This window comes from Saimiri boliviensis, chromosome 21 (assembly GCF_048565385.1).
Source record: "Saimiri boliviensis isolate mSaiBol1 chromosome 21, mSaiBol1.pri, whole genome shotgun sequence".
Taxonomy (NCBI): Eukaryota; Metazoa; Chordata; class Mammalia; order Primates; family Cebidae; genus Saimiri; species Saimiri boliviensis.
In genome coordinates this window covers 33,860,421-33,878,661 of record NC_133469.1, presented here as the reverse complement: position 1 = coordinate 33,878,661, position 18,241 = coordinate 33,860,421, and the positions used below count along the sequence as shown (strand labels likewise).

Here is an 18,241-nt window from a genome sequence, read left to right as displayed (position 1 = left end):
CCCCGTCTCTACTAAAAGTGCAAAAAATTAGCTGGGCATGGTGGCACGTGCCTGTAATCCCAGCTACTCAGGAGGCTGAGGCAGGAGAATTGCCTGAACCCAGGAGGCGGAGGTTGCGGTGAGCCGAGATCGCGCCATTGCACTCCAGCCTGGGTAACAAGGGCGAAACTCCGTCTCAAAAAACAAAAAAAAAACAAACAAACAAAAAAAAGTTTTAATTTTGAAGTTTATCTTTTTGTTGTTTTTGTTATTGTTGGCTGTGCTTTTCACATCATATCCAAGAAATCACTGCCAAATCCAATGTCATGAAGATTTCCCCTATGTTTTTTTCTAAGAGTGTTATAGTTTTAACTCTTCAGTTTAGGTCTCTGATCCATTTTGAATGAATTTTTGTATATGGTGTAAGATAAGGGTCCACTTTATGTTTTACGTGTGGATATTCAGTTTTCCCAATGTACTTCATTTTGAAATAATTTCCCATTTCCTGCTGGGTTACTACTTTCAATGGGATAGTAAAATCAATTAAACCAAAAAAAATTTTTTTTGAGATGGTTTCACCCACTGCTCAGGCTGGAGTGCAGTGGCACGATCTTGGCTCACCGCAACCTCAGCCTCCCTGGTTCAAGTGATTCTCCTGCCTCAGCCTCCCAAGTAGCTGGGATTATAGGCATGCGCCACTACATCCAGCTAATTTTTTTTATTTTTAATAGAGATGGGGTTTCTCCATGGTGGTCAGGGTGGTCTCAAACTCTTGACCTCAGGTGATCCGCCTGCTTCAGCCACCTAAAGTGCTGGGATTACAAGTGTGAGCCACCGTGCCCAGCTTTGTGTGTGTGTGTGTGTGTGTGTGTGTGAGAGAGAGAGAGAGAGAGAGAGATGAAGTCTCACTCTATCTGTTATCCAGGCTGGAGTGCAATGTCACGATCACAGCTCACTGCAACCTCCACCTCCTGGGTTCAGGCGATTCTTGTGCCTCATCCTTTGGAGTAGCTGGGATTACAGGCACGTGCCACCATGCCCAGCTAATTTTTGTATTTTTAGTAGAGATGGGGTTTCACCATGTTGGCCAGGCTTGTCTCAAACTCCTGACCTCAGGTGATCTGCCTGCCTTGGCCTTCCAAAGTGCTGGGATTACAGGTGTGAGCCATTGCACCTGGCCTTTTTTTTTTTTTTTCCAATAGAAATGGATTCTCACTACGTTGTCCAGGTTGGTCTCAAACTCCTTGGCCCAAGCTATCCTCCCAACTCAGCCTCCCGAAGACTGGAGATTACAGGTGTGAGCTACTGCGCTGGCCAACCAATTGTAAACTTTTTTTTTTTTTTTCAGACTTTTGTAAACAAAGGGAGGTATCTTCCCCCAATACCAAACCTGGTGCCTTTTAAGCTCTCTGTAGGAGCTGAGTATGCCCTAATTGAACTTAAGCAAACTACACAGAAATAACTGCAGGCAGAGTATCACTCCTCTTGTGTCAAATGCCGGGTGAAGGCAATTGTGATTATCAGCTTAGCAGAAGGCTGCATTCCTTCAGTTTTCAAACCCAAATTCTGCCAGATTCTAGGCAAAGGGCTTAAAAGAAAAAATGTTTAGAACATGGTTTTTGGAGTCAGAGACGTATGTTCAAAGTCTGGCTTCACTATTTTATAGCCTTTCAGCATGTGACCTTTATGTACCCTTGAAGATGTTGCTTTAATCTTCCTGAGCCTCAGGTACCTCATTTTAAAAACGGGGATAATGCCTCAGGCCTAGCTGCTGCCAGTCTCTAGTCAGTGCTCAGTAAAAAGTAGCAGATACGATCGAAAATTGGTTTTCCTCTTACAACTGAAGTAGAAACCTTTTCAAGAGCAAGCAGCAGGCACCGAATTTGACGACTGGTTGCATTTCTAGGTGATCCCAGACTGTTTGCCTCCGGTCTCCCTGGCAGCACAGTGGTAGGAGGTAAGAATGATATGACACCATGCATGCAAAGTGCTCACGACACACTCTGGCGCTTAGAAAAAGGAGACCTGAGTCATGGATGTCCATTTTCCCCATCTGTAAAATGAGCAAGTTCGATCACTTACAACGACATTCTTGGACCTTGGGTGACTCAGATTTTCCAGGCATATGCGGAAAGGCACGCCAGAGGGAAGGAGGAGGAGTGGTAGTGTTGCGGACAAGCCCAGGTTTAGCGAAACCGACAGCTCCACCGCCCGCACTGGTTCCTCCGGCTCTGGAGGTGCCAGGCTGGTGGGGTGGGGCATAGCCACGCGGCGGAGTGACTCCGCGCCCAGCCCTCGGCTTTCTTCATTGGCTCGGTGAACTCGAGATTCGTGACGCCATAGGCGTGCGCCCGGCGCGCGAAGGGGGCGTGGCTCGCTGAGAAGGAGGAGACAAGATGGCGACGTCCGTGGGGCACTGCTGCTTGCGATTGCTGCACAGGGTCGCGCCGTGGCGGAGCAGGTATAGCAGCGCGGGGAGACTGCCCTGGGGTGTGGGGCAACCTGGGCCAAGCCGGGGCCTGGAGACAGGTGTTTCTCTGTTTCAGGCTCGCTCTGAGGCGAGCTCGGGTAGAGACGGAGCCCCACCTTCACCTCGAGCTTAAGAGCAGGTGCGACTGCTGCTGCGTGAGGCGGTCTGGATCTAGTTAGGGTGTGGTGTAGAAGCTCTCGCTTTGCCCTGTCCAGCTAGGTGGAAGTTCACGAGTGACAAAAACCAGATGAAATAGGCTACCTGTCCGTCACTTGAGTTGAGGCAGGCTTTCAGATGTTGAGATGCCATTTTCTCATGTGTTCGTTTTCGTAGAAGCAGCAACGTCCTGTGGGAGGGGCACTAGATTGAGAGTCAGGCAACCTTCATTTCTGGATCTTAGTCTTTGAAGCGAGAGGATTAGATTAGATAATCTCAAAACAGCCCGTTACGTGGCCAGAGTCTTGGTTACCCTTGTGTCTCCCTAGCTGTTAGGTTCTTAGAAATGTAAGAGACTTGAGGGGTCTTCTAAGTCCAGCTCTTTCTCTTTGGAATTAACGAGATTGAGGCTCCGAGAGAGAGAGGGATTTGCTCAAGTTCACGCAGCCAGTTTGTAGCAGAGAATGACCCCCATCAAGGTACCTGTCTCTCATGCGACGATCTTTCTCTCAGGCTGCCCACGCTGAGGGCAGTTATTATACAGAAAATAACTTAGAGCATCTGGACTGCCGAAAAGTGGATTAAAATGTTGTTAGCTGTGACTCAGAGTTGGCTGCCTGGTGTCATTTCAGAGAGCTAAGATTTGAGAGATGCGCCATACTTGTGTGTTTCCTAAAGGGTTTATTTTATCAGCGTTGATCAGAACATGGCTTTTGGAGTCAGAGACGTATGTTCGAATTCTGGCTTCACTATTTTATAGCCTTATATTGTAGTTTTGGGGCGTGGCAAGAATCCAAAGTCAGGAAGCAAAGGAGAATTCACAAAAAGACTGAGAAGAAACCAGAGAAATGGGAGGAAAAATCACGGTTCCAAAAGCCCAGTAAAGAATGTTTCAAGATCGTGCCATTGCACTCCAGCCTGGGTAACAAGAGCGAAACTCCGTCTTAAAAAAAAAAAAAAAAGAATGTTTCAAGGAGGGAAGGATCACCTGTGTCATGCTGCTGAAGTATCAAGTAAGATGAGACCTCAGATGTGTGTGTGTGCATTGGTGTTGGCAACATGGAGGTCGTTGGTGACCTTGATGAAGTGGTGTGATAGGTACAAAAGCCTTGTTGAGTGGAACTAAGAGAGGCTAAGAGGTGAGGAAGTGGTGACAGTGAAATAGAGAGCTCTTTTTAGGCTTGGAATGAAGGTGAGCAGAAAAGTAGAGTGGAACTGAAGAATGATAATGTGGTAGACAGTGTTGGTGTAAGACTGAAGAAATGACAGCGTTCATATGAAAATAGGGACAATCCAGTCATAAGGGACAAGCTGATAAAATGAAACATTTCCCAGTATTTGATTCAGGAGCTGGGGCTTCAGCAGTGGACAAAAAGCCAAGCTCTTTGTTCTTGGGCAGGGTTCCTGAGGGGAAGATGGATATGCAAAACAAACCACCTGAGTGCCCTGCATCCGGTTACAGTGGATACATAAATGATTATCTCCCATTCCTATTTCCTCCTGTCAGACAAGGCCTTGTTAACCAATCTGCAAACGTTCTTTCAGTGAGGGGTTTTTCAGTATTCTGGAACACGCACAATGTGACAATGTACAGAACACAACAGTTTATCCTTTAGTCAGTTCTTGCACTTCCTGTTCAAATTCTGTTTAGAAAGCAGAGTTTTAGGCTTGCTCTGCTAGTGGGAGTATTCATTCTAAGAAATGAGCATTGTTCAGAACTGAAAGAACTTTCATATACTGAAATACTCCCGTCATTGTGTTAATAGCTGTACATCTGTCTGGCCTTGGGGGTGGTGCTCATCATGGTAAAATGCTTTTTCTCTTGACAAACTTTGTTTGCCTATAGGAGGATCAGATTCATCATGTTAGCTACAATAGTGCCATGCTGTGAGGGGGTGTGTGTGTGTGTGTGTTTTTTTTTTTTTTTTAAGGCAGGGTTCCACTCTGTTGTCCAGGCTGGAGTGCAGTGTTGTGATGTTGGCTCACTGCAACCTCTGACTCCTGGGTTCAGGCAATCTTCCCACTTCAGCTTTTTGGTTAGCTAGGACTACAGGTGCACACCACCACGCCTGGCTAATTTTTGTATTTTTTGTATAGATGGGGTTTCACCATGTTGCCCAGGCTGGTCCCGAACTCTGGGGCTCAAGCAATCTGCCTACCTCAGCCTCCCGCAGTGCCATGATTATGGTCGTAATTATAGTTGTTTCAGGCTTACAGAACATTATGAAAATAGTACAGGTATTGATCGACTTACGACCTATGCAACTTACGACCATTCGACTTTACGATCAAAATTGCTAGCCACGACTGCTCCGCCTCTGGCAGCGCAAACGTTGCCCAGCTGGGCATATGACAGTGCGGACCAGCTTCTGGCAGCACTACCATCTCCGCGTGCACCATTTCAACTGTACATATAGCTACTCAACTTACGACCAAATCGTGTTACGACTTTTCCGCGGTCTCAACCACGGTCATAAGTCGAGCACTGCCTGTACATAGAATTCCCAAATACCTTTTACCCAGATTCCACGAATGTCAGCCCTATTTGTTTTATCCTTCTCCATCTCTGTTTGTATGTATATGTGTGTGTACACGCATACTTTTTTTTCTGAGACACTTGAGAGCAATTTGCTGACTTGTTGACCTTTTGCTTTTAAATATTTCAACCCTTTTCTAGGCCAAGTGAGGTGGCTGAGGTTGGTGGATCACATGAGATCAGGAGTTTGAGACCAGCCTGGCCAAAATGGTGAAACCCCGTCTCTAATAAAAATAAAAAAATTAGCTGGGCATGGTGGTGGATACCTGTAATTCCAGCTTCTTGGGAAGCTGAGGCAGGAGAATTGCTTGGGAGGTGGAGGTTGCAGTAAGCCGATATTGTGCCACTGCACTCCAGCATGGGCAAGAGGGTGAGACTCTTTCTCTAAATAAATAAATAAAAATAAAAATAATGTAATCTCAGCACTTTGGGAGGCCGAGGTGGGTGGATCACAAGATCAGGCAATCAAGACCATCCTGGCCAACATGGTGAAACCCCATCTCTGCTAAAAATACAAAAATTAGCTAAGCATAGTGTTGCACTCCTGTAATCCCAGCTACTTGGGAGACTGAGGCAGGAGAATCACTGGAACCCAGGAGACAGAGTTTGCAGTGAGCCAAGATCGCGCCAGTACATTCCAGCTTGGTGACATTATTTTATTTTTTTTAAAAATTTCAGTTTTTCTCCTACAAGGACATTTTCTTACATGCAGTACCATTGTCAAAACCAAGAAATTTACATTAACACAGTCTTGTTATTGAGTATTTAAATTTTGCCAACTAATCCAGTAATTTAAGAATAATATTTAATGATTCATTTTTGCTTGGTTATAGCCTCCATCACTGTGAGAACACTGCCTTGAGCCACTCCCTACAGCCCTCACAGAAGCTGCCTTTTAGAGCGTTTCGCACAGGTAAGGAGCAGTTAGAGGTGGTGCGGGCCCTCTCTGTGCCTCAGTTTGGTCATCTGTAAATTGGGATAAACATAGGTTTGTTGTTAGAATTAAATGAATTAGTATGAAAAGTACCTGGCGTGCAGTTATCACTGAAGCATTAGTTTTTCTTTTCTTTTTATTTTGAGACAGAGTCTTGCTCTCTCACCCAGGCTGGAATGCAATGGTGCAATCTTGGTTTACTGAACCTCCACCTCTTGGGTTCAAGCAATTCCCATTCCCCAAGTAGCTGGGACACAGATGTGCATCACCATACCCAGCTAATTTTTATTATTAATTTTGTTTTTGTTTTTTATATTTCAAAGACTGCATGTATACTAGCTGATTTTTGTATTTTTAGTAGAGATGGGGTTTTGCTATGTTGCCCAGGCTGGTCTCAAACTGCTGGCCTCAAGTGATCTGCCCACCTTGGCCTCCCAAAGTGCTGGGATTATAGGCATGAGCCACCACACCCACCTCATTATGTTTTTTTGATTATAGCCATTCCGATGGGTGTGAGGGGGTCTCGTTGTGGTTTCGATTTGCATTTCCCTGATCACTAATAATGTTTTATTAGTTTGCTAGGGCTGCTGTAAGAAAGGAACACAAACTGAGTTGCTTGAACAGCGGACTTTTGTCTCATGATTCTAGAGGCTAAATGTCTGACATTAAGGAGTCAGAAGGGTTGCTTCCTTTGGAGGGCTGTGAGGGAGAACCTGTTCCATGCCTCTTGCCCAGCTTCCAGTGGTTTGCTGCCAATCTCTGGCATTCCTTAGATATAGGAGCATCACTCCAGTCTCTGCCTTCCACTTCACATGGTATCCTCCCTGTGTACATGTCTGTTTCTAGATTTTCTCTTTTTGTTTTTTAAAATTTTTATTATTTTTTTCCAAGACAGAGTCTTGCTCTATTGCCCAGGCTGGAGTGCATGATCTTGGCTCACTACAACGTCCACTTCCCAGGTTCAAGTGATTCTTCTGCCTCAGCCTCCCAAGTAGCTGGGACTACAGGCGCATGCCACGACGCCCGGCTAGTTTTTGTATTTTTAGTAGAGTCAGCATTTCACCATATTGGCCAGGCTGGTCACGAACTCCTGACCTTGTGATCCGCCCCCCCTCGGCCTCCCAAAGTGCTGGGATTACAGGTGTGAGCCACTGTGCCTGGCTGATTTTCCCTTTTTACAAGGATATCCATCATACTGGATTTGGATCCACCTTGGCAACCTCATTTTAACTTGATAACCTCTGTAAAGAACCTCTTTCTAACCAAGTAAAAGCACATTCTAAGGTACTCAGGGTTAGAACTTCAACATAAGAATTTTGGGGAGTTTTCAGCAATTCAATGCATAACGGATATTTAACTCTGTTTTTTCTTGTGCTTATTGGCCAATGTATGTTTTCTTTGGACAAAGGTCTATTCAAATTCTTTGCAAATTTTGATTGATTGATTGAGTCTCATTCTGTTGCTCAGGCTGGAGTCTAGTGGCATAATCATAGTTCACTGTAACCTTGAACTCTTGCGTTCAAGCCATCCTCCCATCTCAGTCTCCCTAGTAGCTGGGACTATAGGTGCAAGCCACTGTCCCTGGCTATTTGTCTTTTTATTGTTGACCTGTAAGAATTTATGAGATTTTTGCATTTGAGAGAGAATACCAGTGACCCATCAAAATTGGGCCTGCATTATAAAAGCAAGATCAAAGAGCCCTGGGTGAGAAATGGTGTTTGACTTCAAGTTCTAGACCTGTTTGTGCACCTTGGCAGTCTTGATTAGTTTCTTAACCTCTTTGTGATTCAGTGTTTTCATCATATTAATACATTTTGTGACTGCAGTGGCAATAGAAGTACATTGTAATTCTATAGGAAAGATGCCTGTCCTGTACTTACTGACAGTATTTGGAGACAGGAGGGTCTCAGTAGTGACCCAAGGTTATGTCTGCCTGCTAGATATCTTAGACCCAGTCACCTCTGCTGAGGGCTTCTGAGGTACGCTGACTTTTCCTGACCTTCCTGTTGGTGTGTTTGCATGACTCTTCCCTATTCTTGTCTCCCAGGGTCAAAATTGTCATGTTTTTTGTTACAGATGCCAGAAAAATCCACACTGCCCCTGCCCGAAGCACGTTCCTGCTGCGCCCCCTGCCCATTCTGTTGGCGACAGGCGGTGGATATGCAGGGTACCGGCAGTATGAGAAGTACAGGGAGCGAGAGCTGGAGAAGCTGGGATTGGAGATTCCACCCAAACTCGCTGGTCACTGGGAGGTAGGAATGAGGCAGAACTGCCTTGGGTTCTCATCCAGCAGACTGTCACTTTTCCAGTTGTTCCAAAGTTGAAATGTTTCAACAAGTCAGATGCATTTTCTTGGAGCTCATGTCTCCAGTAGCTTTTGGCCAGATATAAGAGTTACACCTTTGATGTCATGTCAAGCTTATATTCTGTCCCCAGACCTAACCTTGGTCTTCCCAAGGGTTCAGAGTAGAAATTCCTTGTTGTTGAAGTCGCAGAGCGTATGTTTGAGTTGGTGCTGACATCCTGGCTATTCTGATATTCTTGCCCTTGTTAGTCTGAAGAAGGTTGAAACTATTGAGCTTTTGTGATGTGGATTAGTTCTCACCAGGAACCAGACAGAAATAATCAAATTCCTTTGTCATTATTGCTCATAATCCTTCCTCCCATCATAGTCACAAGATAGGGGCAGGCTGCATTGCCGTCGAATGCATGATATATAACAAAACATCTTGTTCATCTGTGCTTCCCGGTCCCAGAGTGATGCCTGACTCAGAAGAGACATTCAGTAAAAGAGACATTTAGAAAAAAGAGGACGGGCGTGGTGGCTCAAGCCTGTAATCCCAGCACTTTGAGAGGCCGAGGCAGGTGGATCACAAGGTCAAGAGATCAAGACCATCCTGGTCAACATGGTGACACCCCGTCTCTACTAAAAATACAAAACATTAGCTGGGCATGGTGGTGCGTGCCTTTAATCCCAGCTACTCAGGAGGTTGAGGCAGGAGAATTGCCTGAACCCAGGAGGCGGAGGTTGCGGTGAGCCGAGATCGCGCCATTGCACTCCAGCCTGGGTAACAAGAGTGAAACTCCATCTAAAAAAAAAAAAGATATAAGTTTAACAGTTGCCTTTTTTGTAGCCATAATTTAACAAATAAAAAATCTAAATATCTGAGGACCAATAATAGGCCTCAATACCCTGGGCAAAAGATGTGGTGACAGTTGAAGCTTTGTGATATCTGGAATGCAATGGTGATCCACTCCATATTGCTAATAGATCAGCTGAATCCATTCTAATAGGACCTATGGTGATTAGGGCATCAGGATGCTGAAGGCGAGTCCCAACCATGCTCTGCAGTAGCTGTGTAAACTGGAACATGTCACTTTCTTTCCGGTTCCGTGTCTTTAACAGTAAAATAGTAGGTTGGGTTGAAACATGACCATGAGATTCCATCCAACTCTAACACAGTTTATCTAGGAATATTTGCTGCCATTGGCATTACATGCTGCATTATAGGTTTCCTTCAAAAATCCTTTTTTGGACTTTGATTTTGATTGTTTTCTTCCTGTAGAATCCAGTATATGGACTTCATTTGATTTCTAACAGTCCCGTAAAACCATGACTTAGTCAACTGACCATACAGATCCAGCTGTGGCACTTGACCTAAGAGAGATCTGTCCGGCCCCACCCGTGTCCATGTGCCTACCCTTTGGCCTCTTTGTACACCTTGGGCTTTGTAATAACCTACCTTAAACAAAAAGAAGTTTTCTGGTACTATGTCAGAAAATCCTTTTGGTGAAGGGTAATTATGTAGTAGGTGAGTTACACTTTCACAGTATGCTGCACTCTGTTTCCCATGGCATTGCTGGTTTCCCCTGTAAATATCATTCTCCATTAGATTAGTAAAGTATTTGTAAGTGTAGGTAGCACATGACTATAACTGCATGAGCCCCCTCAAGTATTAAACCCAAGCTGACATCTTTCTGACCTTGGGCATTTGTGAGGCTGACTTACCCTATGACGAGTTGGCGTGCTTTTAAGAAATTCTCACACACTTCAAAGGTTTCCCAGAGAATATAAATTCAGAAGAAATTTGCCACTTCCAAAATCATAAAAGACCAATGCCAGTAGTTTTTTAGCATCTTGCTCTATTGCCCAGGCTGGTCTCAAACTTCTGGGCTCAAGTGATCCTCCTGCCTCAGCCTCCCAAAGTACTGGGATTACAGGTGTGAGCCACTGTGCCTGGCGACTCCTGGATTTTCAAGTAGGACTCCAGAATTTCATTTTATGAAGGGGGAATGGTCTGGATCTGGAGTTGACATTGTAGGTTGAGTATCCCTTATCTGAAATGCTTGGAACTGGAAGTGTCTCAGATTTTCTTTTTGGATTTTGCAACATTTGTATATACATACTGAGGTATCTTGGGGATGTGACCCAAGTCTAAACACAAATTTTATTTATTTATTTACTTCTGAGACTCCATCTCAAAAAATTATTTAAAAATCATAATTTTTATCAATTAAAAATTATTTATTTATCTTTTTTTTTTTTTTGAGACAGAGTCTTGCTCTGTTGCCAGGTGCCAGACTGGAGTGCAGTGGCACAATCTCGGCTCACTGCAACCGCCGCCTCCTGGGTTCAGGCAATTCTCCTGCCTCAGACTCCCAAGTAGCTGGGACCACAGGAACGCACAACCACGCCCAGCTGATTTTTGTATTTTTTAGTAGAGACTGGGTTTCACCATGGTCTTGATCTCTTGCCATCGTGATCCACCCGCCTCGGCCTCCCAAAGTGCTGGGATTACAGGCGTGGGCCACCATGCCTGGCCTATTTTATTTTTTTATAGTCTGTTGCTCAGGTTGGAGTGCAATGGTGTGATCTTGGCTCGCTGCAACCTCTGCCTCCCGGGTTCAAGTGATTCTCCCACTTCAGCCTCTCCAGTAGCTGGGATTACAGGCACCTGCCATCATACCTGGTTTATTTTCTTTTTTTTTTTTTTGAGACGGAGTTTTGCTCTTGTTACCCAGGCTGGCGTGCAATGGCGCGATCTCGGCTCACCACAACCTCCGCCTCCTGGGTTCAGGCAATTCTCCTGCCTCAGCCTCCTGAGTAGCTGGGATTACAGGCACGCGCCACCATGCCCGGCTAATTTTTGTATTTTTAGTAGAGACAGGGTTTCACCATGTTGACCAGGATGGTCTCAATCTCTTGACCTCATGATCCACCCGCCTCAGCCTCCCAAAGTGCTGGGATTACAACCTGATTTATTTTTGTGTTTTTGTAGAGACATGTGATTCACCCACCTTCGTCTCCAAAAGTGCTGGGATTATAGGTATGAACCACCGTGTCTGGCCAATTTATTTATTTACTTGAGGCAGGGTCTTGCTGTGTCACCCAGGGCTAGAATACAGTGGGACAGTCATGGCTCACTGCATCCTTGACCTCCTAGGCTCAAGCGATCCTCCTACCTCAGCCTTCCTGAGTAGCTAGGAGTATAAGCATGTGCCACCATGCCTGGTTAATTTGTTTGAATGTTTGTGGAGATGGAGGTCTCATTTATGTTTTAGATATATCTTCTATACATAGCCTGAGGGTAACTTTATACAATAAATAATTTTTTGCATGAAACAAAGTTTTGACTGTGACTTGTCACATGACATCAGATGTAGAATTTTCCACTTGTTGGTGTCATGTCGGCACTCAAAAAGTTTCTGATTTTGGAGCATTTTCGATGTTCAGATTAGGGATACCCAACTGTCTTAAGTTTTCAGGAACTGGCAACAGGTCGAGCGGGAGAGTTTTGAATAGCTGTCTGGTGTTGGTTCCTAGTCTCACCTCTTGTTCCACCTAATCATTCCAAATGAAATACATGAGATTTTCCAAATCTAGCTATCATCAGAATTGTTGGGGAGCTTTAAAAATTATGAATTTGAATTCCTTAACTCCTGAAATCTAGAAAGTTTGGGCTAGGCTCAAGATCTGTGTTTTTCAGAAGCCCTGTTGGTGATTCTGATGATAAGCCAGCTTGAAGAACTATGGGCAGACAAACCCTTCCTAATGTTCCCTTCAGGGCTTCATTTTTTTTTTTTTTTTTCCTTTTGTGAGACAGGGTCTTGCCCTGTCACCCAACCTGGAGTGCAGTGGTGCAATCTTGGCTCACTGCAACCTCTGCTTCCCTGGTTCAACCAATTCTCCTGCCTCAGCCTCCTGAGTAGCTGGGATTACAGGTGCGCACCACCATGCCAGCTAATTTTTGTATTTTTTAGTGGAGACAGGGTTTCACCATATTGGCCGGGCTGGTCTCGAACTCCTGACCTCAAGTGATCTGCCTGCCTTGGCCTCCTAAAGTGCTAGGATTATAGGCATGAGCCACTGTGCACAACTGCTAATTTTTCTATTTTTTGTTGAAATGGGATTTTGACATGTTGCCTGGGCTGGTTTTGAAGTCCTGAGCACAAGTGATTCACCCATCTTGGCCTCCCAAAGTGCTAGAATTACAGGCATGAGACACTGTACCCGGCCAGTTTTAGGTTGTTGTTTTTCAGAGACAGCGTCTTACTGTACTGCTCAGGTTGGAGAGTAGTGGTGTGATCATAGCTTGCTACAGCCTTGAACTCCTGGGCTCACATGTTTCTTTTACCTTAGCCTTCCCAGTAGTGAACTACAGGTGTGTGCCACTTCACCAGGCTGGTTTTATTCTTATATTTAAGTCTTTTATCCATTTTGAATTAATTTTTGTTTATAGTATAAGAGAAGAATTCAGTGTCATTCTTTTGCATGTGGATGTCCCATTTTCCTAGCACCGTTATGTTGAAAAGATTATCCTTTCCCTATTGAATGGTCTTGGAATGCTTGTGGAAATCAGTCTTACTCCCTGTTAAATGACAGAGATGATACAGCAAACGCTATGACAGAATGTTGGAAAACAGGACATCAAGATTCCCACGCCTTCTCACCATGTGACTGTGATTGCTTAATCATGAGCTTTATTTTTTATGCATTCGCTTCCTGTCTTTGTTTCTATTTTTAAATGAATTCAGCTGTTTTTTTCTTTTTCTTTTTTTTTTCTTTTTTTTGAGCCAGGGTCTGGCTTGTTGCCCAGGCTGAAGTGCAGTGGTGCAATCACAGCTCACTGTAACTTCAACATCCCGGGTTTAAGCAATCCTCCCACCTCTGCCCCCCAAGTAGCTGGGACCAGAGGCATGCACCACCAACACACCCAGCTAATTTTTTGTAGAGATGGGATCTCACTATGTTGCCTAGGCTGGTCTCAAGTGATCCTCTTACCTTGGCCTCCCAAAGTGCTGGGATTCCAGGTGTGAGCCACCATGGAGCCACACTCTTGGCTCTTCCTCAGTGGTGACAGGCACTCAGCTCCTGAAGTCTCTGCTTGCCACTGAGGCTTTACCACCTCAGTTGATTCTGGTATACTGGTCGTCTTTGCCACCATGAATGATGTTGCAGAGCATACCTTTGCATGTAAGGCCTTTTCCTCAGGGTCAGTGCCTAGGCGTAGGACTGCTGCCTAAAATGGTATGGACACTGTAATGGTTCGTGGCATATGTTTGGCTTCTAAAACAATTATAGTATTTCTCCTTTATCCAAGGTTTCATGTTCCTGCAGTCTCAAAATATTAAATGTAAAATTCCAGAAATAAACAATTCCTAAGTTGTTTTATTTATTTGGTTTTTTTGAGACGGAGTCTCCCTGTTGCCCAGGCTGGAGGGTAGTGGCGTGATCTTGGCTCACTGTAACCTCTGCCTCCTGGGTTCAAGCGATTCTCCAAGCCTCAGCCTCTCGAGTACCTGGGATTACAGGCTTGTGCCACGACGCCTAGCTAATTTTTTTTTTTTTTTTTTTTTTTTTTGAGACGGAGTTTCGCTCTTGTTATCCAGGCTGGAGTGCAATGGCGCGATCTCGGCTCACCGCAACCTCCGCCTCCTGGGTTCAGGCAATTCTCCTGCCTCAGCCTCCTGAGTAGCTGGGCTTACAGGCACGAGCCACCATGCCCAGCTAATTTTTTGTATTTTTAGTAGAGATGGGGTTTCACCATGTTGACCAGGATGGTCTCAATCTCTCGACCTTGTGATCCACCCGCCTTGGCCTCCCAAAGTGCTGGGATTACAGGCTTGAGCCACCGCGCCCGGCCGCTAATTTTTTTTTTTTTTTTTGAGACGGAGTTTCGCTCTTGTTACCCAGGCTGGAGTGCAATGGCGTGATCTCGGCTCACCGCAACCTCCGCCTCCTGGGTTCAGGCAATTCTCCTGCCTCAGCCTCCTGAGTAGCTGGGATTACAGGCACGCACCACCATGCCCAGCTAATTTTTTGTATTTTTAGTAGAGACGGGGTTTCACCATGTTGACCGGGATGGTCTTGATCTCTCGACCTCGTGATCCACCCGCCTCGGCCTCCCAAAGTGCTGGGATTACAGGCTTGAGCCACCGCGCCCGGCAATTTTTTTTTTAATAGAGATGGGGTTTCACCATGTTGGCCAGGCTGGTCTTGAACTCTTGACCTCAGGTGATCTACCCACCTGGGCCTTACAAAGTGCTGGGATTATAGGCATGAACCACCGTACCCAGCTATGATTCCTAACTTTTAAATGTCTCCCTGTTCTGAATAGCATGATGAACTCTCACTCTCTCCCACCTAGGATATGAATCATCCCTTTGTCCATTGTGACCTCAGTGTCTATGCTGCCTGCCTGCAAATCACTTAGTAGCCATCTCAGTTATCAGATCAGCTGTCGTTGTATTGCAGTGCTTGTGTTCCGGTCACCGTTATTTCGCTTAATAATGGCCCCAAAGTGCAACAATAGTGATTCTGGCCATTTGGATTGCCGCAGAGAAAGCAGTAAAATGCTTTCTTTAAGTGAAAAGGTGAAAGTTCTTGACTTCAAAAGGAAAGGAAAAAAAATCACATGCTGATTTTGATACGGGAATCTTTTATTCATTGTGAAGAAGAAAAAAATTGTTTTGCTTGTTTTGCTGTTGCCCCTAAGACTGTAAAAGTTACATCCACCACTTGCTTAGTTAAGGTGGAAAAGGCGGCCGGGCGTGGTGGCTCACACCCGTTATCCCAGCACTTTGAGAGGCTGAGGCGGGAGGGTCACATGAAAAACAAACTAGGCAGGCATGGTGGCACACACTTGTGGTCTCAGCTTCTCAGGAGGCTAAGATAGGAGGATTGCCTGAGCCCAGAGGTTCGAGGCAGCAGTGAGCTATGATTGTGCCACTGCACTCCAGCCTGGATGACAGAGTGAGACCCAATTTCAAAAAAAAAGGGGGAAAAAAAGGTGGAAAAGGCATTAAATTTGTGGGTGGAAGACATGAACAGAAATGTGTTCCGATTGATGGCAGTTGGGTTCCTTATTGTTGGTGACTTTGGGCATCCACCAGTGGGTCTTGGAATGTAACCCCCCTCCTGCTGATAAGGGGACCTATTTGTAGTTTGCATTGTTGTGTACATGAACCACACTGGATATCTGCAAAACAGAAATCACAAATGAACATGATTTCTTTCTTCTTGAATTCCCTTATTCATTGGCCAAATCTTTGACTTCCTTCTATGTGCTGGGCCCTGTTGAGATGCTGGGGATCTACCAGTAAACAGAATCAGGGCTTCCCTTGTTAGTGGGGGAGACAGAGAAGCAGCAGATGGACTCATAGGCATGTCAAATGGTTGAAATGCTGTGAAGAAAACTGAAACAGGTAAAGGGTACAGGGTGCTTCAGGGCTCGGGGGGAGCTAGGCTGAGACAGAAAAGGAAGGTCTCCTCAGTGCCATGCAAGCAGAGATTTCAGAGCTGGGCATCTGCAACCACTGAGGAATAGCCAACGTCTCCTTGGTTCCAGCGATTCTCCTGCCTCAGCCTCCTGAGTAGCTGGGACTGCAGGTGCACGCCACCACACCTGGCTAATTTTTGAATTTTTAGAAGAGATGGGGTTTCACCATGTTGGCCAGGATGGTCTTGATCTCCTGACCTCGTGGTCTGCTCACCTTAGCCTCCCAAAGTGCTGGGATTATAGGCATGAGCCACCACGCCCAGCCCCTTAATACAATTTTTAAATCACTTTACTTTCAGCACAAACTCTACCTTTTCACTTGTTTATTCTCTGTTTACATTGGCTCATTTATGGCCAGGAATGGTGGCTCATGCCTGTAATTTAAGCACTTTGTAATCGCAGCCACTCGAGAGGCTGGGGCAGGAGAATCTGAAGGTCAAGGTGGGTGGATCACCTGAGGTCAGGAGTTCAAGACCAGCCTGACCAACATAGTGAAACCCCATTTCTACTAAATACAAAAAATTAGCTTGGCATGGTGGTGCATGCCTGTTAGCCCAGCTACTCTGGAGGCTGACTCAGGAGAATCACTTGAACCCAGGATGTGCAGGTTGCAGTGAGCTGAGATTGCACCATTGCACTCTAGCCTGGGAAACAAGAGTGAAACTCCATCTCAAAAAAGAAAAAAGGCTAGGCACGGTGGCTCACTGTGGTAATCCCAGCACTTTAGGAGGCCGAGGCAGGTGGATCACCTGTGGTCAGGAGTTCAAGACCAGCCTGGCCAACATGGCGAAACCCCATCTCTAATAAAAATAAAAAAATAATCTGGGCAAGGTGGTAGTTACCTGTAATCCCAGCTACTTGGGAGGCTGAGGCAGGGAGAATTGCTTCAACTCAGGAGGTGGAGGTTGCAGTGAGCCAAGATGTACCATTGCACTCCAGCCTGGGTGACGGAGCGGACTCTGTCTCAAAACAAAACAAAAAGGATGTTTTTTTTGTTTTTTTGTTTTTGTTTTTGTTTTTGTTTTTGTTTTTTTTCAAGGCAGAGTTTCACTCTTGTTACCCAGGCTGGAGTGCAATGGTGTGATCTCGGCTCACCGCAACCTCCACCTCCTGGGTTCAGGCAATTCTCCTGCCTCAGCCTCCTGATTAGCTGGGATTACAGGCACGCTCCACCATGCCCAGCTAATGTTTTTGTATTTTTAGTAGAGACGGGGTTTCACTATGTTGACCAGGATGGTCTCGATCTCTCAACCTCGTGATCCGCCCACCTCGGCCTCCCAAAGTGCTGGGATTACAGGCTTGAGCCACCGTACCCGGCCTAACAAAAAGGATGTTTTTATGTTAAGTTTTTATTTTACAGAATGATGTCACTGGAAAGGGTAGAGGCCTGGAGTAGTGGCTCATGGCTGTAGTCTCAGCACTTTGGGAGGCTGAGGCAGGCAGATTCCAGCCTGGGCAAGATGGTAAAAGCTCATGTAAACTAAAAATACAAAAATTGGCCGGGTGCGGTGGCTCATGCCTGTAATCCCAGCACTTTGGGAGGCCGAGGCGGGCGGATCACGAGGTCAAGAGATCGAGACCATCCTGGTCAACATGGTGAAACCCCGTCTGTACTAAAAATACAAAACATTAGCTGGGCATGGTGGCGTGTGCTTGTAATCCCAGCTACTCAGGAGGCTGAGGCAGGAGAATTACCTGAGCCCAGGAGGCGGAGGTTGCGGTGAGCCGAGATCGCGCCATTGCACTCCAGCCTGGGTAAGGAGAGTGAAACTCCGTCTCAAAAAAAAAAAAAAAAAAAAAAAAAATACAAAAATTAGCTGGGCGTGGTGGTGTGGGCCTGTGGTTCTAGCTGCTTGGGAGGCTGAGGTGGGAGGACTGCTTGAGCCAAGAGGTAGAGATTGCAGTGAGCCAAAATCACACCACTGCATTCCAGCCTGAGTTACAGAGTAAGACCCTGTCTCAGAAAAAAAAAAAAAATAGTGACTTGAAATCATACTCTGGAAAGCTGCTTGCCGAGTCACTCAGGATGAAGACCCAGAGTGTTCCTTTTAGTTCCGTTTAGCCCTGTGGCGGGGAGTGTGCACAGCTTGAATAATGCTTTTTGGCTTCCAGAGTGCTATGCCATTGAGTCCTTGACTCAACCTGTGGCCCACCACTAGGCAGAGGTGATTTTATACATGATGCAAGAGCCCTCTTGAAGGCAGGACATCAGAGACTGCTGAGAAGTAGAAGAGCTGCTTCCCTGAATTTCTTTTCAGGAACTCATGATGTCCTGGGAACACTTCTGGTTCATGGCTAAAATGTTCACTTGGGCTCCACAGGCCTGGCTTGTGGCTTTGTCTGTTGACGTAGGGACCTGTGCCAAGAGTTGCCATGGGTGAGCGCAG

The 18,241-nt window shown here is 45.7% G+C and overlaps 1 protein-coding gene across 2 annotated transcripts in view; it reads left to right on the top strand.

The window, feature by feature from the left end:
* Positions 1 to 2,332: 2,332 nt before the first annotated feature.
* Positions 2,333 to 18,241, top strand: part of PISD (phosphatidylserine decarboxylase) — a 34,710-nt gene continuing 18,801 nt past the window's right edge. The window contains exons 1-3 of one of the 2 annotated variants that reach the window (XM_003938413.4): positions 2,333 to 2,440; positions 5,975 to 6,054; positions 8,152 to 8,327. In XM_003938413.4, the coding sequence (XP_003938462.1) occupies positions 2,376 to 2,440; positions 5,975 to 6,054; positions 8,152 to 8,327 (321 nt within the window). In that variant the 5' untranslated portion in view covers positions 2,333 to 2,375. Of the gene's footprint in view, positions 2,441 to 5,970; positions 6,055 to 8,151; positions 8,328 to 18,241 lie in introns of those variants that run through there. The other variant, XM_074391032.1, reaches the window with a different exon arrangement.